At 36.7% G+C, this 24,057-nt stretch overlaps 1 protein-coding gene across 9 annotated transcripts in view; it reads right to left on the minus strand.

Annotated features, from left to right (window-relative positions):
• The window catches only part of SYNE3 (spectrin repeat containing nuclear envelope family member 3), a 106,463-nt gene that overhangs the window by 18,264 nt on the left and 64,142 nt on the right, over positions 1-24,057 (minus strand). For 5 of the 9 annotated variants that reach the window (XM_073638347.1, XM_073638339.1, XM_073638338.1 and 2 more), the window contains 7 exons: positions 11,467-11,541; positions 11,299-11,352; positions 10,796-10,882; positions 10,558-10,647; positions 6,540-6,623; positions 6,201-6,339; positions 3,285-3,419 (listed from right to left, as the gene is read on the minus strand). In XM_073638347.1, coding sequence (XP_073494448.1) covers positions 3,285-3,419; positions 6,201-6,339; positions 6,540-6,623; positions 10,558-10,647; positions 10,796-10,882; positions 11,299-11,352; positions 11,467-11,541 — 664 coding nt within the window. The remainder of the gene's footprint in view (positions 1-3,284; positions 3,420-6,200; positions 6,340-6,539; positions 6,624-10,557; positions 10,648-10,795; positions 10,883-11,298; positions 11,353-11,466; positions 11,542-24,057) is intronic. The other 4 variants (XM_073638341.1, XM_073638345.1, XM_073638344.1 and 1 more) reach the window with 4 other exon arrangements.

A 24,057-nucleotide genomic window follows, 5' to 3' on the forward strand; every position in this document is an offset into this window, starting at 1 on the left:
ACACAGTGACTGCACCAGCAGAATAGTGAGTGCAGCTCTGGAGTATAATACAGGAGGTAACTCAGGATCAGTAATGTGATGTATGTACACAGTGACTGCACCAGCAGAATAGTGAGTGCAGCTCTGGAGTATAATACAGGAGGCAACTCAGGATTAGTAATGTAATGTATGTACACAGTGACTGCACCAGCAGAATAGTGAGTGCAGCTCTGGAGTATAATACAGGATGTAACTCAGGATCAGTAATGTAATGTATGTACACAGTGACTGCACCAGCAGAATAGTGAGTGCAGCTCTGGAGTATAATACAGGATGTAACTCAGGATCAGTAATGTAATGTATGTACACAGTGACTGCACCAGCAGAATAGTGAGCGCAGCTCTGGAGTATAATACAGGATGTAACTCAGGATCAGTAATGTAATGTATGTACACAGTGACTGCACCAGCAGAATAGTGAGTGCAGCTCTGGAGTATAATACAGGATGTAACTCAGGATCAGTAATGTAATGTATGTACACAGTGACTGCATCAGCAGAATAGTGAGTGCAGCTCTGGAGGATAATACAGGATGTAACTCAGGATCAGTAATGTAATGTATGTACACAGTGACTGCACAAGCAGAATAGTGAGTGCAGCTCTGGAGTATAATACAGGAGGTAACTCAGGATCAGTAATGTAATGTATGTACACAGTGACAGCACCAGCAGAATAGTGAGCGCAGCTCTGGAGTATAATACAGGAGGTAACTCAGGATCAGTAATGTAATGTATGTACACAGTGACTGCATCAGCAGAATAGTGAGTGCAGCTCTGGAGGATAATACAGGATGTAACTCAGGATCAGTAATGTATGTACACAGCGACTGCACCAGCAGAATAGTGAGTGCAGCTCTGGAGTATAATACAGGAGGCAACTCAGGATTAGTAATGTAATGTATGTACACAGTGACTGCACCAGCAGAATAGTGAGTGCAGCTCTGGAGTATAATACAGGAGGTAACTCAGGATCAGTAATGTATGTACACAGCAACTGCACCAGCAGAATAGTGAGCGCAGCTCTGGAGTATAATACAGGAGGTAATTCAGGATCAGTAATGTAAGGTATGTACACAGTGACTGCATCAGCAGAATAGTGAGTGCAGCTCTGGAGGATAATACAGGATGTAACTCAGGATCAGTACAGGATCAGTAATGTAATGTATGTACACAGTGACTGCACCAGCAGAATAGTGAGTGCAGCTCTGGAGTATAATACAGGATGTAACTCAGGATCAGTAATGTAATGTATGTACACAGTGACTCCACCAGCAGAATAGTGAGCGCAGCTCTGGAGTATAATACAGGAGGTAGCTCAGGATCAGTAATGTAATGTATGTACACAGTTGCTGCATCAGCAGAATAGTGAGTGCAGCTCTGGAGGATAATACAGGATGTAACTCAGGATCAGTAATGTAATGTATGTACACAGCGACTGCACCAGCAGAATAGTGAGTGCAGCTCTGGAATATAATACAGGATGTAACTCAGGCTCAGTACAGGATCAGTAATGTAATGTATGTACACAGTGACTGCACCAGCAGAATAGTGAGTGCAGCTCTGGAGTATAATACAGGAGGTAACTCAGGATCAGTAATGTGATGTATGTACACAGTGACTGCACCAGCAGAATAGTGAGTGCAGCTCTGGAGTATAATACAGGAGGTAACTCAGGATTAGTAATGTAATGTATGTACACAGTGACTCCACCAGCAGAATAGTGGGTGCAGCTCTGGAGTATAATACAGGATGTAACTCAGGATCAGTAATGTAATGTATGTACACAGTGACTGCACCAGCAGAATAGTGAGTGCAGCTCTGGAGTATAATACAGGATGTAACTCAGGATCAGTACAGGATCAGTAATGTAATGTATGTACACAGTGACTGCACCAGCTGAATAGTGAGAGCAGCTCTGGAGTATAATACAGGATGTAACTCAGGATCAGTAATGTAATGTATGTACACAGTGACTGCACCAGCAGAATAGTGAGTGCAGCTCTGGAGTATAATACAGGAGGTAACTCAGGATCAGTAATGTAATGTATGTACACAGTGACTGTACCAGCAGAATAGTGAGTGCAGCTCTGGAGTATAATACAGGATGTAACTCAGGATCAGTAATGTAATGTATGTACACAGTGACTGCACCAGCAGAATAGTGAGTGCAGCTCTGGGGTATAATACAGGATGTAACTCAGGATCAGTAATGTACTGTATGTACACAGTGACTGCACCAGCAGAATAGTGAGTGCAGCTCTGGGGTATAATACAGGATGTAACTCAGGATCAGTAATGTAATGTATGTACACAGTGACTGCACAAGCAGAATAGTGAGTGCAGCTCTGGAGTATAATACAGGATGTAACTCAGGATCAGTAATGTAATGTATGTACCCAGTGACTGCACCAGCAGAATAGTGAGTGCAGCTCTGGGGTATAATACAGGATGTAACTCAGGATCAGTAATGTAATGTATGTACACAGTGACAGCACCAGCAGAATAGTGAGCGCAGCTCTGGAGTATAATACAGGAGGTAACTCAGGATCAGTAATGTAATGTATGTACACAGTGACTGCATCAGCAGAATAGTGAGTGCAGCTCTGGAGGATAATACAGGATGTAACTCAGGATCAGTAATGTATGTACACAGTGACTGCACCAGCAGAATAGTGAGCGCAGCTCTGGAGTATAATACAGGAGGTAACTCAGGATCAGCAATGTAATGTATGTACACAGTGACTGCATCAGCAGAATAGTGAGTGCAGCTCTGGAGTATAATACAGGAGGTAACTCAGGATCAGTAATGTATGTACACAGCGACTGCACCAGCAGAATAGTGAGTGCAGCTCTGCAGTATAATACAGGATGTAACTCAGGATCAGTAATGTAATGTATGTACACAGCGACTGCACCAGCAGAATAGTGAGTGCAGCTCTGCAGTATAATACAGGATGTAACTCAGGATCAGTAATGTAATGTGTGTACACAGTGACTGCACCAGTAGAATAGTGAGTGCAGCTCTGGAGTATAATACAGGATGTAACTCAGTATCAGTAATGTAATGTGTGTACACAGTGACTGCACCAGTAGAATAGTGAGTGCAGCTCTGGGGTATAATACAGGATGTAACTCAGGATCAGTAATGTAATGTATGTACACAGTGACTGCACCAGCAGAATAGTGAGTGCAGCTCTGGAGTATAACATTAGTCTGCGGGCTTTGTGCGCTGTACTATATATTATACCTGTAGTTGACTCTGCCGCCTTTCTATCCCGTCGCTGCCGGCCACAGGAGCTGCACAGATCCGTTTCAGTTTGGAGCTTTCCGCCTGCAGCCAGAGATCGAACTCCAGGAGCAGAGTCTTGTGATCGTTTCCTGCCTGGAGGACAAGACAAGGAGTCAGGAAGCTGCGACTGCAAGTGTCATTGTCTTGTAACATATAATAAAGGAAAGAAGGAAAAACGGAGGGAAAAAAAAAAAAAGATGAGAAAGATCAAAGAATGTGATAAATATAAATGATATAAAATATAACTTCTCCGTATTCAGTTACTCGTTACTATATAAGAGAATTCTCTTCCTAATGAATAAACCTATTACTGATCAAGAAGGACCCAAAACGTATTTTGAGATTGAAAAAAGGAGAAGTGAATCCAGACTGGGGGTCCACAATGTGTCACCAGATCTCCAGCCTGTAACACATGTGCGGGGGGGTCACAGATACTGAACCCATCTCCACACGGTACGGCACTGATACCGTGGTAAGAGGCTCAGACAGGTCTCATCTCTGGGCTCCCGAGGATACAAGGACACATTGCACTCTGCTACATCGTGTCCCCAACATGTCAGCTATACACAGACGGCAGCGCGGTCAGACGCCGCATCCGCCTCACTCATAATAATAGATAACACGCTCATACATCGCTTCTGATGGATCGCCGTCTGTGACGCTCCGCGTGGAGATGGCTCGCCGTCTGTGACACACTGACCACACGAGGACGTCGCACGGCTCAGAGTCTGCGGATCGTCTCTCTCTCTCTATAGAAGTCGCTGGTGACGTTCAGTTCTGGCCCCGACTGCAGATCTAGTAACAGATCATGGTTTGGGTTCTTCTTCCTCAGGATCAGTTATAGGTTTTATTTATTAAAAAGACAATTCTTCTTTATACAGTGACGTGTAACTGAGCGCGGAGAAGAGCCATCATATATAATTTATATTTACTCACATTTTTTGATCTTTGTCGTCTTCTTTCCTCATCTTCCTTCAGTGCAGATTATAGTGATGTACGATGTACGAGAATTACGTTTAGCAGCTATATGGTAATCATCCTCCTCCGCCCCAGCGTCATCGTCCTGTATCCCAGCGTCTTCCTCCTGCGCCCCGGCGTCATCCTCCTGCGCCATCCTCCTGCGCCCCAGCGTCATCCTCCTGCGCCCCAGCGTCATCCTCCTGCGCCCCAGCGTCATCCTCCTGCGCCCCAGCGTCATCATCCTGTATCCCAGCGTCATCATCCTGCGCCCCAGCGCCATCATCCTGCGCCCCAGCGCCATCATCCTGCATCCCAGCGTCATCATCCTGCGCCCCAGCGTCATCCTCCTGCGCCCCAGCGTCATCCTCCTGCGCCCCAGCGTCATCCTCCTGCGCCCCAGCGTCATCCTCCTGCGCCCCAGCGTCATCCTCCTGCGTCCCAGCGTCATCCTCCTGCGTCCCAGCGTCATCCTCCTGCGTCCCAGCGTCATCCTCCTGCTCCCCAGCGTCATCCTCCTGCGCCCCAGCGTCATCCTCCTGCGCCCCAGCGTCATCCTCCTGCGCCCCAGCGTCATCCTCCTGCATCCCAGCGTCATCCTCCTGCGCCCCAGCGTCATCCTCCTGCGCCCCAGCGTCATCCTCCTGCGCCCCAGCGTCATCATTCTGTATCCCAGCGTCATCCTCCTGCACCCCAGCGTCATCATCCTGTATCCCAGTGTCATCATCCTGTATCCCAGTGTCATCATCCTGCGCCCCAGCGTCATCATCCTGTATCCCAGTGTCATCATCCTGTATCCCAGCGTCATCCTCCTGCACCCCAGCGTCATCATCCTGTATCCCAGTGTCATCCTCCTGTATCCCAGTGTCATCCTCCTGCGCCCCAGCGTCATCCTCCTGCTCCCCAGCGTCATCATCCTGCGCCCCAGCGTCATCCTCCTGCGCCCCAGCGTCATCCTCCTGCGCCCCAGCGTCATCCTCCTGCATCCCAGCGTCATCCTCCTGCGCCCCAGCGTCATCCTCCTGCGCCCCAGCGTCATCCTCCTGCGCCCCAGCGTCATCATTCTGTATCCCAGCGTCATCCTCCTGCACCCCAGCGTCATCATCCTGTATCCCAGCGTCATCATCCTGTATCCCAGCGTCATCCTCCTGCGCCCCAGCGTCATCATCCTGTATCCCAGCGTCATCCTCCTGCGCCCCAGCGTCATCATCCTGTATCCCAGCGTCATCATCCTGCGCCCCAGCGTCATCGTCCTGCATCCCAGCGTCATCCTCCTGCGCCCCAGCGTCATTATCCTGCGCCCCGGCCTCTTGTACCCCAGCGTCATCGTCCTGTGCCCCAGTGTCTTAAACCCCCAGGGTCTTGTACCCCAGCGTCATTGTCCTGTATCCCAGTGTCTTATACCCCCAGGGTCTTGTACCCCAGCGTCATCGTCTTGTACCCCAGTGTCTTATACCCCCAGGGTCTTGTACCCCAGCGTCATCGTCCTGTGCCCCAGTGTCTTATACCCCCGGGGTCTTGTACCCCAGCGTCATCGTCCTGTGCCCCCGTGTCTTATACCCCCAGGGTCTTGTACCCCAGCGTCATCATCCTGTGCCCCAGTGTCTTATACCCCAGCATCATCGTCCTGTGCCCCAGTGTCTTATACCCCCAGGGTCTTGTACCCCAGCGTCATCATCCTGTGCCCCAGTGTCTTATACCCCAGCATCATCGTCCTGTGCCCCAGTGTCTTATACCCCCAGGGTCTTGTACACCAGCATCATCGTCCTGTGCCCCAGTGTCTTATACCCCCAGTGTCTTGTACCCCAGCGTCATCGTCCTGTGCCCCAGTGTCTTATACCCCCCAGGGTCTTGTATCCCAGCGTCCTGCACCCCCGGTGTCTGTGCGGCTCCATTACATGCCATATGAGTTCTTACCTTCCTTCCCGTCCCCTCTGCACTTGGAGAATCCACGAGATCCACAGACTCCGCCAGGGACACGAACCTCCGATTCCTCCGGGAGGCGCTGGGATTACTGGGAGATTTTTCTTTTTTCATATTTTCTTCTGTAATAAAACTTTCCAGCAGAGAAGACGCCGTCACTCATCATGTGTGGAGTAATGTAAGGGTTAATTCACATTAGCTGCAGTACTGTGTGAAATCTCCCGTTCCTGCAGATCTCACTCCGACATATGAGACGGAAACTTCTATAAGAAATCTGTGTTGTGTGAATTCACCACCGATCTGTGCTGCACCCGACCCCGGGCCTCCACTCACCTAGAAGTGATCTGTAGATGAGCCGGACTAATCTCAGGTCCAGCTCTGAGCCGCCGCCGCTCCTCCTCCTGGAGACCGCTGGTCCTGGGGAGAGGAAAGAACCATCAGATGCTGGAACCAAAGAATGTACACCAGTACAGACCAGCATAGACCAATAGAGATCATTATAGACCAATACAGACCAATATAAACCAATATAGACCAGAATAAACCAGTACAGACTAGTATAGACCAGAATAAACAAGTACAGACCAGTCTAAACCAGTATAGACCCATATAGACCAGAATAAACCAGTACAGACCAGTATAAACCAATACAGACCAGAATAAACCATTATAGATCAGTATAAACCAATATAGACCAGTACAGACCAGTATAAGCTAATATAGACCAGAATACACCAGTATAAACCAGTACAGACCAGTATAAACCAATATAGACCAATATAAGCTAATATAGACCAGAATAAACCAATATAGACCAGTATAAGCCAATATAGACCAGAATAAACCAATAAGACCAGTATAAACCAATACAGACCAGTATAGACCAGTATAAGCTAATATAGACCAGAATAAACCAATATAGACCAGTATAAACCAGTACAGACCAGTATAAGCCAATATAGACCAGAATAAGCCAATATAGACCAGAATAAGCCAATATAGACCAGAATAAACCAATACAGACCAGAATAAAGCAATATAGACCAGTGTAAACCAGTACAGACCAGTATAAGCCAATATAAACCAATATAGACCAGAATAAGCCAATATAGACCAGAATAAGCCAATATAGACCAGAATAAGCTAATATAGACCAGAACAAACCAGTACAAACCAATATAGACCAGAATAAACCAGTACAGACCAGCATAGACCAATACAGACCAGTATAGACCAGAGTAAACCACTACAGACCAGAATAAACCAATATAGACCAGTATAAGCTAATATAGACCAGAATAAACCAATATAGACCAGAATAAACCAATATAGACCAGAATAAACCAATATAGGTCAGAATAAACCAGTACAGATCAGAATAAACCAGTACAGACCAGCATTAACCAGTATAAACCAGTATAAACCAATACAGACCAGAATAAACTATAGACCAATATAGACCAGTATAAGCTAATATAGACCAGAATAGACCAATATAGACCAGTATAAACCAATATAGACCAATATAAGCTAATATAGACCAGAATAAACCAATATAGACCAGTATAAACCAGTACAGACCAGTATAAACCAATACAGACCAATATAAGCTAATATACACCAGAATAAACCAATATAGACCAGTATAAGCCAATATAAACCAGAATAAAACAATATAGACCAGTATAAACCAATACAGACCAGTATAAACCAATATAGACCAGTATAAACCAATATAGACCAGAATAAGCCAATACATACCAGAATGAACCAATACATACCAGAATAAACCAATATAGACCAGAATAAACCAATATAGACCAGAATAAACCAATATAGACCAGTATAAACCAATATAGACCAGTATAAACCAATATAGACCAGAATAAACCAATATAGACCAGTATAAACCAGTACAGACCAGTATAAACCAGTACAGACCAGTATAAACCAATATAAGCTAATATAGACCAGAATAAACCAATATAGACCAGTATAAACCAATACAGACCAGTATAAGCTAATATAGACCAGAATAAACCAATATACACCAGAATAAACCAATATAGACCATAACAAACCAGTACAGATCAGTATTAACCAGTACAGACCAGCATTAACCAGTATAAACCAGTATAAACCAATACAGACCAGAATGAACCACTATAGACCAATATAGACCAGTATAAGCTAATATAGACCAGAATAGACGAATATAGACCAGTATAAACCAGTACAGACCAGTATAAGCCAATATAGACCAGGATAAACCCAATATAGACCAGAATAAGCCAATATAGACCAGAATAAGCCAATATAGACCAATATAGACCAGTATAAGCCAATATAGACCAGTATACACCAATATAGACCAGTATACACCAATATAGACCAGTATACACCAATATAGACCAGTATACACCAATATAGACCAGTATACACCAATATAGACCAGTATACACCAATATAGACCAGAATAAGCCAATATAGACATAGACCAGAATAAGCCAATATAGACCAGAATAAATCAGTACAAACCAATATAGACCAGAATAAACCAGTACAGACCAGCATAGACCAATACAGACCAGTATAAACCAGAATAAACCAGTACAGACCAGTATAAACCAATATAGACCAGAATAAACCAATATACACCAGAATAAACCAATATACACCAGAATAAACCAATATACACCAGAATAAACCAATATACACCAGAATAAACCAGTACAGATCAGTATTAACCAGTACAGATCAGTATTAACCAGTACAGACTAGCATTAACCAGTATAAACCAATACAGACCAGAATAAACCACTATAGACCAATATAGACCAGTATAAGCTAATATAGACCAGAATAGACTAATATAGACCAGTATAAACCAATATAGACCGGTATAAACCAGTACAGACCAGAATAAACCAATATAGACCATTATAAACCAATACAGACCAGTATAAGCTAATATAGACCAGAATAAACCAATATAGACCTGTATAAACCAGTACAGACCAGTATAAACCAGTACACACCAATATAAGCCAATATAGACCAGAATAAACCAATAAAGACCAGTATAACCCAGTGTAAGCTAATATAGACCAGAATAGACCAATATAGACCAGTATAAACCAGTACAGACCAGTATAAACCAGTACAGACCAGAATAAACCAATATAGACCAAAATAAGCTAATACAGACCAGTATAAGCCAATATAGACCAGAATAAACCAAAATAGACCAGTATAAACCAATATAGACCAGAATAAACCAATATAGACCAGTATAAACCAGTACAGACCAGTATAAACCAGTACAGACCAGTATAAACAAGTACAGACCAATATAAGCTAATATAGACCAGAATAAACCAATATAGACCAGTATAAGCCAATATAGACCAGAATGAACCAATACAGACCAGAATAAGTCAATATAGACCAGAATAGGCCAATATAGACCAGAATAAGCCAATATAGAGCAGAATAAGCTAATATAGACCAGAACAAACCAGTACAAACCAATATAGACCAGAATAAACCAGTACAGACCAGCATAGACCAATACAGACCAGTATAGACCAGAATAAACCACTACAGACCAGAATAAACCAATATAGACCAGTATAAGCTAATATAGATCAGAATAAACCAGTACAGATCAGTATTAACCAGTACAGACCAGCATTAACCAGTATAAACCAGTATAAACCAATACAGACCAGAACAAACTATAGACCAATATAGACCAGTATAAGCTAATATAGACCAGAAGAGACCAATATAGACCAGTATAAACCAGTACAGACCAGTATAAACCAGTACAGACCAGAATAAACCAGTACAGACCAGAATAAACCAGTACAGACCAGAATAAACCAATATAGACCAGAATAAACCAGTACAGATCAGTATTAACCAGTACAGATCAGTATTAACCAGTACAGACCAGCATTAACCAGTATAAACCAATACAGACCAGAATAAACTATAGACCAATATAGACCAGTATAAGCTAATATAGACCAGAATAGACCAATATAGACCAGTATAAACCAGTACAGACTAGTATAAACCAGTACAGACAAATATAAACCAATATAGACCAAAATAAGCTAATATAGACCAGTATAAGCCAATATAGACCAGAATAAACCAAAATAGACCAGTATAAACCAATACAGACCAGTATAAGCTAATATAGACCAGTATAAGCCAATATAGACCAGAATAAACCAAAATAGACCAGTATAAACCAATACAGACCAGTATAAGCTAATATAGACCAGAATAAACCAATACAGACCAGAATAAACCAATATAGACCAGTGTAAATACCAGTAACCTGAATGTCAGCTCCCCGGCCGCGGTTGGGGTCCTGCCAGATGTTACTGGTGGGGGGGACGGACTCGTTCTTTGGGTCGGACGTGAAACCCTGAGGGGTAAAATACGAGGGTCTCGTTCTCATCCGCCACAGACTTACATTAGAGAAATCCCCGGGAGCTCAGAGCCCCACCATCTTCACCTGCTAATAGCCGGGTCACTACGGAGACCCCCAGACACTGAGATCGCACATGACATACCTGCCCCAGCCACAGTTTGTTCCGTGTCCTTGAGGGCCACCGAGTCCATTAACCTCTTCATTACCACTGACAATACAGATATCGAGGCTTTAGAAGACATAATGCGGAGGCTTTACAGCAGCAGACGGGCACTGAGCGCACAGCCGCACCCCACGTGTTGTACCAAGACCGGGGAGCCCTGACCTCCGACCTTCACTAATTCTAGGATCTACCCGGCACCGACCCCTTGTGAAGAATTCCCCTCTTATCCTTCACCTTCCCCGACAATCGTTGTACCCAGCCCCTCCATCTCCTATAGCAGCCCCCCCCAAATGTTCCTGTCCCTGGACACATTGGATATACACCAGTGATAAGGGGCCGGCAGGTCTAATACTCCCCCCCCACCCCCACATTCATCCCACTGGAGAACTTTACAGCCAAGAGCTTTTATCCAGCGTGAGTGGCAGATAACAGGGAGTAATAGCTTGCAACGAGTCTACGTCACTCTGATCATTCAGAATTACCTTCCCGGAGCTGCGGAGGTTTCATCTTCTTGGTCGATTACTCTGAATTCGTAGCTGAAAGACACAAGAAAGATCAATGGGCGAATACAGAAGTTGCCCCAAGTGCGGAGAATCACGTCGCCCTATGGGGTCATTACACGGCCGGTGCCCCCACACCCCGACACTGACCTGGACGCCCCCGACGTCCTCTTGTCTCTGCGTTTGTTTGATCTCCTGGGAGAATTCGATCCATTACCAGAGATCCTGCCGGACACGGAGGATCAGATCACAGGACGTCATATTACAATGCAGGAATAGAGGAGGTCACAGTACATGGTATATACAGTATATACTCACATGTAGAGCGCCAGGGAATTATTGGCATTATAATAATATATATTACACGTCTTTATATCAGGTTATAGGATATTACAGGTTACACAATATTATATTCCACGTCATTATACTGAGTGACACATTATAGACACAATGTAACACATCATATATCTCTGTATGACGCTCATTACAGAACATTATATTGTTACATCATCAGTGACATTACAGGGCAGTATATTATATTATTATATTGTTACATCATCACTGACATTACCGGGCAGTATATTATATTATTATATTGTTACATCTTCAGTGACATTACCGGGCAGTATATTACATTATTATATTGTTACATCATCAGTGACATTACCGGGCAGTATATTATATTATTATATTGTTACATCATCAGTGACATTACCGGGCAGTATATTATATTATTATATTGTTACATCATCAATGACATTACCGGGCAGTATATTATATTATTATATTGTTACATCATCAGTGACATTACCGGGCAGTATATTATATTATTATATTGTTACATCATCAGTGACATTACCGGGCAGTATATTATATTATTATATTGTTACATCATCAGTGACATTACCGGGCAGTATATTATATTATTATATTGTTACATCAGTGACATTACCGGGCTGTATATTATATTATTACATCAGTGACATTACCGGGCAGTATATTATATTATTATATTGTTACATCATCAGTGACATTACCGGGCAGTATATTATATTATTATATTGTTACATCATCAATGACATTACCGGGCAGTATATTATATTATTATATTGTTACATCATCAGTGACATTACCGGGCAGTATATTATATTATTATATTGTTACATCTTCAGTGACATTACCGGGCAGTATATTACATTATTATATTGTTACATCATCAGTGACATTACCGGGCAGTATATTATATTATTATATTGTTACATCATCAGTGACATTACCGGGCAGTATATTATATTATTATATTGTTACATCATCAGTGACATTACCGGGCAGTATATTATATTATTATATTGTTACATCATCAGTGACATTACCGGGCAGTATATTATATTATTATATTGTTACATCATCAGTGACATTACCGGGCAGTATATTATATTATTATATTGTTACATCAGTGACATTACCGGGCAGTATATTATATTATTATATTGTTACATCATCAGTGACATTACCGGGCAGTATATTATATTATTATATTGTTACATCATCAGTGACATTACCGGGCAGTATATTATATTATTATACTGTTACATCATCAGTGACATTACCGGGCAGTATATTATATTATTATATTGTTACATCATCAGTGACATTACCGGGCAGTATATTATATTATTATATTGTTACATCATCAGTGACATTACCGGGCAGTATATTATATTATTATACTGTTACATCATCAGTGACATTACCGGGCAGTATATTATATTATTATATTGTTACATCATCAATGACATTACCGGGCAGTATATTATATTATTATATTGTTACATCATCAGTGACATTACCGGGCAGTATATTATATTATTATATTGTTACATCAGTGACATTACCGGGCAGTATATTGTATTATTATATTGTTACATCATCAGTGACATTACCGGGCAGTATATTATATTATTATGTTGTTACATCATCAGTGACATTACCGGGCAGTATATTATATTATTATATTGTTACATCATCAGTGACATTACCGGGCAGTATATTATATTATTATATTGTTACATCAGTGACATTACCGGGCAGTATATTATATTATTATATTGTTACATCAGTGACATTACCGGGCAGTATATTATATTATTATATTGTTACATCATCAGTGACATTACCGGGCAGTATATTATATTATTATATTGTTACATCAGTGACATTACCGGGCAGTATATTATATTATTATATTGTTACATCATCAGTGACATTACCGGGCAGTATATTATATTATTATATTGTTACATCAGTGACATTACCGGGCTGTATATTATATTGTTACATCATCAGTGATATTACCGGGCAGTATATTATATTATTATATTGTTACATCATCAGTGACATTACCGGGCAGTATATTATATTATTATATTGTTACATCAGTGACATTACCGGGCTGTATATTATATTGTTACATCATCAGTGATATTACCGGGCAGTATATTATATTATTATATTGTTACATCATCAGTGACATTACCGGGCAGTATATTATATTATTATATTGTTACATCATCATCAGTGACATTACCGGGCAGTATATTATATTATTATATTGTTACATCAGTGACATTACCGGGCAGTATATTATATTATTATATTGTTACATCAGTGACATTACCGGGCAGTATATTATATTGTTACATCATCAGTGACATTACCGGGCAGTATATTATATTATTATATTGTTACATCAGTGACATTACCGGGCAGTATATTATATTATTATATTGTTACATCAGTGACATTACCGGGCAGTATATTATATTATTATATTGTTACATCAGTGACATTACCGGGCTGTATATTATATTGTTACATCATCAGTGATATTACCGGGCAGTATATTATATTATTATATTGTTACATCATCAGTGACATTACCGGGCAGTATATTATATTATTATATTGTTACATCATCATCAGTGACATTACCGGGCAGTATATTATATTATTATATTGTTACATCAGTGACATTACCGGGCAGTATATTATATTATTATATTGTTACATCAGTGACATTACCGGGCAGTATATTATATTGTTACATCATCAGTGACATTACCGGGCAGTATATTATATTATTATATTGTTACATCATCAGTGACATTACCGGGCAGTATATTATATTATTATATTGTTACATCAGTGACATTACCGGGCAGTATATTATATTATTATATTGTTACATCATCAGTGACATTACCGGGCAGTATATTATATTATTATATTGTTACATCATCAGTGACATTACCGGGCAGTATATTATATTATTATATTGTTACATCATCAGTGACATTACCGGGCAGTATATTATATTATTATATTGTTACATCATCAGTGACATTACCGGGCAGTATATTATATTATTATATTGTTACATCAGTGACATTACCGGGCAGTATATTATATTATTATATTGTTACATCATCGGTGACATTACCGGGCAGTATATTATATTATTATATTGTTACATCATCGGTGACATTACCGGGCAGTATATTATATTATTATATTTTTACATCATCAGTGACATTACCGGGCAGTATATTATATTATTATATTTTTACATCATCAGTGACATTACCGGGCAGTATATTATATTGTTACATCATCAGTGACATTACCGGGCAGTATATTATATTATTATATTGTTACATCATCAGTGACATTACCGGGCAGTATATTATATTATTATATTGTTACATCATCAGTGACATTACCGGGCAGTATATTATATTATTATATTGTTACATCTTCAGTGACATTACCGGGCAGTATATTACATTATTATATTGTTACATCATCAGTGACATTACCGGGCAGTATATTATATTATTATATTGTTACATCATCAGTGACATTACCGGGCAGTATATTATATTATTATATTGTTACATCATCAGTGACATTACCGGGCAGTATATTATATTATTATATTGTTACATCAGTGACATTACCGGGCAGTATATTATATTATTATATTGTTACATCAGTGACATTACCGGGCAGTATATTATATTATTATATTGTTACATCAGTGACATTACCGGGCAGTATATTATATTATTATATTGTTACATCATCAGTGACATTACCGGGCAGTATATTATATTATTATATTGTTACATCAGTGACATTACCGGGCAGTATATTATATTATTATATTGTTACATCATCAGTGAGATTACCGGGCAGTATATTATATTATTATATTGTTACATCATCAGTGACATTACCGGGCAGTATATTATATTATTACATCATCAGAGACATTACCGGGCAGTATATTATATTATTATATTGTTACATCAGTGACATTACCGGGCAATATATTATATTATTATATTGTTACATCAGTGACATTACCGGGCAGTATATTATATTATTATATTGTTACATCAGTGACATTACCGGGCAGTATATTATATTATTATATTGTTACATCATCAGTGACATTACCGGGCAGTATATTATATTATTATATTGTTACATCATCAGTGACATTACCGGGCAGTATATTATGTTGTTACATCATCAGTGACATTACTGGGCAGTATATTATATTATTATATTGTTACATCATCAGTGACATTACCGGGCAGTATATTATATTATTATATTGTTACATCATCAGTGACATTACAGGGCAGTATATTATATTATTATATTGTTACATCATCATCAGTGACATTACCGGGCAGTATATTATATTATTATATTGTTACATCATCAGTGACATTACAGGGCAGTATATTATATTATTATATTGTTACATCATCAGTGACATTACCGGGCAGTATATTATATTATTACATTGTTACATCATCAATGACATTACCGGGCAGTATATTATATTATTATATTGTTACATCAGTGACATTACCGGGCAGTATATTATATTATTATATTGTTACATCATCAGTGACATTACCGGGCAGTATATTATATTATTATATTGTTACATCATCAGTGACATTACCGGGCAGTATATTATATTATTATATTGTTACATCATCGGTGACATTACCGGGCAGTATATTATATTATTATATTGTTACATCATCAGTGACATTACCGGGCAGTATATTATATTATTATATTTTTACATCATCAGTGACATTACCGGGCAGTATATTATATTATTATATTGTTACATCATCAGAGACATTACCGGGCAGTATATTATATTATTATATTGTTACATCATCAGAGACATTACCGGGCAGTATATTATATTATTATATTGTTACATCAGTGACATTACCGGGCAGTATATTATATTATTATATTGTTACATCATTAGTGACATTACCGGGCAGTATATTATATTATTATATTGTTATTTGTTACATCTTCAGTGACATTACCGGGCAGTATATTATATTATTATATTGTTACATCATCAGTGACATTACCGGGCAGTATATTATATTATTATATTGTTACATCATTAGTGACATTACCGGGCAGTATATTATATTATTATATTGTTATTTGTTACATCTTCAGTGACATTACCGGGCAGTATATTATATTATTATATTGTTACATCAGTGACATTACCGGGCAGTATATTATATTATTATATTGTTACATCATCAGTGACATTACCGGGCAGTATATTATATTATTATATTGTTACATCATCAGTGACATTACCGGGCAGTATATTATATTATTATATTGTTACATCATCAGTGACATTACCGGGCAGTATATTATATTATTATATTGTTACATCAGTGACATTACCGGGCAGTATATTATATTATTATATTGTTACATCATCAATGACATTACCGGGCAGTATATTATATTATTATATTGTTACATCAGTGACATTACCGGGCAGTATATTATATTATTATATTGTTACATCATCAATGACATTACCGGGCAGTATATTATATTATTATATTGTTACATCATCAGTGACATTACCGGGCAGTATATTATATTATTATATTGTTACATCAGTGACATTACCGGGCAGTATATTATATTATTATATTGTTACATCATCAATGACATTACAGGGCAGTATATTATATTGTTACATCAGTGACATTACCGGGCAGTATATTATATTATTATATTGTTACATCATCAATGACATTACCGGGCAGTATATTATATTATTATATTGTTACATCAGTGACATTACAGGGCAGTATATTATATTATTATACTGTTACATCAGTGACATTACCGGGCAGTATATTATATTATTATATTGTTACATCATCAATGACATTACCGGGCAGTATATTATATTATTATATTGTTACATCATCCGTGACATTACCGGGCAGTATATTATATTATTATATTGTTACATCATCAGTGACATTACCGGGCAGTATATTATATTATTATATTGTTACATCATCAATGACATTACCGGGCAGTATATTATATTATTATATTGTTACATCAGTGACATTACAGGGCAGTATATTATATTATTATACTGTTACATCAGTGACATTACCGGGCAGTATATTATATTATTATATTGTTACATCATCAGTGACATTACCGGGCAGTATATTATATTATTATATTGTTACATCAGTGACATTACCGGGCAGTATATTATATTATTATATTGTTACATCATCAGTGACATTACCGGGCAGTATATTATATTATTATATTGTTACATCATCAGTGACATTACCGGGCAGTATATTATATTATTATATTGTTACATCATCAGTGACATTACAGGGAAGTATATTATTGTATTGTTACATCAGTGACATTACCGGGCAGTATATTATATTATTATATTGTTACATCATCAGTGACATTACAGGGAAGTATATTATTGTATTGTTACATCAGTGACATTACCGGGCAGTATATTATATTATTATATTGTTACATCAGTGACATTACCGGGCAGTATATTATATTATTATATTGTTACATCATCAGTGATATTACCGGGCAGTATATTATATTATTATATTGTTACATCATCAGTGACATTACCGGGCAGTATATTATATTATTATATTGTTACATCATCAGTGACATTACCGGGCAGTATATTATATTATTATATTGTTACATCATCAGTGACATTACCGGGCAGCATATTATAGTATTATATTGTTACATCATCAGTGACATTACCGGGCAGTATATTATATTATTATATTGTTACATCATCAGTGACATTACAGGGAAGTATATTATTGTATTGTTACATCAGTGACATTACCGGGCAGTATATTATATTATTATATTGTTACATCAGTGACATTACCGGGCAGTATATTATATTATTATATTGTTACATCATCAGTGATATTACCGGGCAGTATATTATATTATTATATTGTTACATCATCAGTGACATTACCGGGCAGTATATTATATTATTATATTGTTACATCATCAGTGACATTACCGGGCAGCATATTATAGTATTATATTGTTACATCATCAGTGACATTACCGGGCAGTATATTATATTATTATATTGTTACATCATCAGTGACATTACCGGGCAGTATATTATATTATTATATTGTTACATCATCAGTGACATTACCGGGCAGTATATTATATTATTATATTGTTACATCAGTGACATTACCGGGCAGTATATTATATTATTATATTGTTACATCAGTGACATTACCGGGCAGTATATTATATTATTATATTGTTACATCAGTGACATTACCGGGCAGTATATTATATTATTATATTGTTACATCATCAGTGACATTATCGGGCAGTATATTATATTATTATATTGTTACATCATCAGTGACATTATCGGGCAGTATATTATATTGTTACATCATCAGTGACATTACCGGGCAGTATATTATATTATTATATTGTTACATCATCAGTGACATTACCGGGCAGTATATTATATTATTATATTGTTACATCAGTGACATTACCGGGCAGTATATTATATTATTATATTGTTACATCATCATCAGTGACATTACCGGGCAGTATATTATATTATTATATTGTTACATCATCAGTGACATTACCGGGCAGTATATTATATTATTATATTGTTACATCATCAGTGACATTACCGGGCAGTATATTATATTATTATATTGTTACATCATCAGTGACATTACCGGGCAGTATATTATATTATTATATTGTTACATCATCAGTGACATTACCGGGCAGTATATTATATTATTATATTGTTACATCATCAGTGATATTACCGGGCAGTATATTATATTATTATATTGTTACATCAGTGACATTACCGGGCAGTATATTATATTATTATATTGTTACATCATCATCAGTGACATTACCGGGCAGTATATTATATTATTATATTGTTACATCATCAGTGACATTACCGGGCAGTATATTATATTATTATATTGTTACATCATCAGTGACATTACCGGGCAGTATATTATATTATTATATTGTTACATCATCAGTGACATTACCGGGCAGTATATTATATTATTATATTGTTACATCATCAGTGACATTACCGGGCAGTATATTATATTATTATATTGTTACATCATCAGTGATATTACCGGGCAGTATATTATATTATTATATTGTTACATCAGTGACATTATCGGGCAGTATATTATATTATTATATTGTTACATCATCAGTGACATTACCGGGCAGTATATTATATTATTATATTGTTACATCATCAGTGACATTACCGGGCAGTATATTATATTATTATATTGTTACATCATCAGTGACATTACAGGGCAGTATATTATATTACTATATTATTACATCATCAGTGACATTACCGGGCAGTATATTATATTATTATATTGTTACATCATCAGTGACATTACCGGGCAGTATATTATATTATTATATTGTTACATCATCAGTGACATTACCGGGCAGTATATTATATTATTATATTATTACATCATCAGTGACATTACCGGGCAGTATATTATATTATTATATTGTTACATCATCAGTGACATTACCGGGCAGTATATTATATTATTATATTGTTACATCATCAGTGACATTACCGGGCAGTATATTATATTGTTACATCATCAGTGACATTACCGGGCAGTATATTATATTATTATATTGTTACATCATCAGTGACATTACCGGGCAGTATATTATATTATTATATTGTTACATCATCAGTGACATTACCGGGCAGTATATTATATTATTATATTGTTACATCATCAGTGACATTACAGGGCAGTATATTATATTACTATATTGTTACATCAGTGACATTACCGGGCAGTATATTATATTATTATATTGTTACATCATCAGTGACATTACCGGGCAGTATATTATATTATTATATTGTTACATCATCAGTGACATTACCGGGCAGTATATTATATTATTATATTGTTACATCATCAGTGACATTACCGGGCAGTATATTATATTATTATATTGTTACATCATCAGTGACATTACCGGGCAGTATATTATATTATTATATTGTTACATCATCAGTGACATTACCGGGCAGCATATTATAGTATTATATTGTTACATCATCAGTGACATTACCGGGCAGTATATTATATTATTATATTGTTACATCATCAGTGACATTACCGGGCAGTATATTATATTATTATATTGTTACATCATCAGTGACATTACCGGGCAGTATATTATATTATTATATTGTTACATCAGTGACATTACCGGGCAGTATATTATATTATTATATTGTTACATCAGTGACATTACCGGGCAGTATATTATATTATTATATTGTTACATCAGTGACATTACCGGGCAGTATATTATATTATTACATCATCAGTGACATTATCGGGCAGTATATTATATTGTTACATCATCAGTGACATTATCGGGCAGTATATTATATTATTATATTGTTACATCATCAGTGACATTATCGGGCAGTATATTATATTGTTACATCATCAGTGACATTACCGGGCAGTATATTATATTATTATATTGTTACATCATCAGTGACATTACCGGGCAGTATATTATATTATTATATTGTTACATCAGTGACATTACCGGGCAGTATATTATATTATTATATTGTTACATCAGTGACATTACAAGGCAGTATATTATATTATTATATTGTTACATCTTCAGTGACATTACCGGGCAGTATATTATATTATTATATTTTTACATCATCAGTGACATTACCGGGCAGTATATTATATTATTATATTGTTACATCAGTGACATTACCGGGCAGTATATTATATTATTATATTGTTACATCAGTGACATTACCGGGCAGTATATTATATTATTATATTGTTACATCATCAGTGACATTATCGGGCAGTATATTATATTATTATATTGTTACATCATCAGTGACATTATCGGGCAGTATATTATATTATTATATTGTTACATCATCAGTGACATTACCGGGCAGTATATTATATTATTATATTGTTACATCATCAGTGACATTATCGGGCAGTATATTATATTATTATATTGTTACATCATCAGTGACATTACCGGGCAGTATATTATATTATTATATTGTTACATCATCAGTGACATTACCGGGCAGTATATTATATTATTATATTGTTACATCATCAGTGACATTACCGGGCAGTATATTATATTATTATATTGTTACATCATCAGTGACATTACCGGGCAGTATATTATATTATTATATTGTTACATCATCAGTGACATTACCGGGCAGTATATTATATTATTATATTGTTACATCATCAGTGACATTACCGGGCAGTATATTATATTATTATATTGTTACATCATCAGTGATATTACCGGGCAGTATATTATATTTTTATATTGTTACATCAGTGACATTACCGGGCAGTATATTATATTATTATATTGTTACATCATCAGTGACATTACCGGGCAGTATATTATATTATTATATTGTTACATCATCAGTGACATTACCGGGCAGTATATTATATTATTATATTGTTACATCAGTGACATTACCGGGCAGTATATTATATTGTTACATCAGTGACATTACCGGGCAGTATATTATATTATTATATTGTTACATCATCAATGACATTACCGGGCAGTATATTATATTATTATATTGTTACATCAGTGACATTACAGGGCAGTATATTATATTATTATACTGTTACATCAGTGACATTACCGGGCAGTATATTATATTATTATATTGTTACATCTTCAGTGACATTACCGGGCAGTATATTATATTATTATATTGTTACATCATCAGTGATATTACCGGGCAGTATATTATATTATTATATTGTTACATCATCAGTGACATTACCGGGCAGTATATTATATTATTATATTGTTACATCAGTGACATTACCGGGCAGTATATTATATTATTATATTGTTACATCATCAATGACATTACAGGGCAGTATATTATATTGTTACATCAGTGACATTACCGGGCAGTATATTATATTATTATATTGTTACATCATCAATGACATTACAGGGCAGTATATTATATTGTTACATCAGTGACATTACCGGGCAGTATATTATATTATTATATTGTTACATCATCAATGACATTACCGGGCAGTATATTATATTATTATATTGTTACATCAGTGACATTACCGGGCAGTATATTATATTATTATATTGTTACATCATCAATGACATTACCGGGCAGTATATTATATTATTATATTGTTACATCAGTGACATTACCGGGCAGTATATTATATTATTATATTGTTACATCATCAGTGATATTACCGGGCAGTATATTATATTATTATACTGTTACATCAGTGACATTACCGGGCAGTATATTATATTATTATATTGTTACATCATCAATGACATTACCGGGCAGTATATTATATTGTTATATTGTTACATCATCAGTGACATTATCGGGCAGTATATTATATTGTTACATCATCAGTGACATTATCGGGCAGTATATTATATTATTATATTGTTACATCATCAGTGACATTACCGGGCAGTATATTATATTGTTACATCAGTGACATTACCGGGCAGTATATTATATTATTATATTGTTACATCATCAATGACATTACCGGGCAGTATATTATATTATTATATTGTTACATCAGTGACATTACAGGGCAGTATATTATATTATTATATTGTTACATCAGTGACATTACCGGGCAGTATATTATATTATTATATTGTTACATCATCAGTGATATTACCGGGCAGTATATTATATTATTATATTGTTACATCATCAGTGACATTACCGGGCAGTATATTATATTATTATATTGTTACATCATCAGTGACATTACCGGGCAGTATATTATATTATTATATTGTTACATCATCAGTGACATTACCGGGCAGCATATTATAGTATTATATTGTTACATCATCAGTGACATTACCGGGCAGTATATTATATTATTATATTGTTACATCATCAGTGACATTACCGGGCAGTATATTATATTATTATATTGTTACATCATCAGTGACATTACCGGGCAGTATATTATATTATTATATTGTTACATCATCAGTGACATTACCGGGCAGTATATTATATTATTATATTGTTACATCAGTGACATTACCGGGCAGTATATTATATTATTATATTGTTACATCAGTGACATTACCGGGCAGTATATTATATTATTATATTGTTACATCATCAGTGACATTATCGGG

Source organism: Phyllobates terribilis, unplaced genomic scaffold (genome assembly GCF_046119375.1).
Source record: "Phyllobates terribilis strain yellow unplaced genomic scaffold, ASM4611937v1 Scaffold_7__3_contigs__length_470593459, whole genome shotgun sequence".
Taxonomy (NCBI): Eukaryota; Metazoa; Chordata; class Amphibia; order Anura; family Dendrobatidae; genus Phyllobates; species Phyllobates terribilis.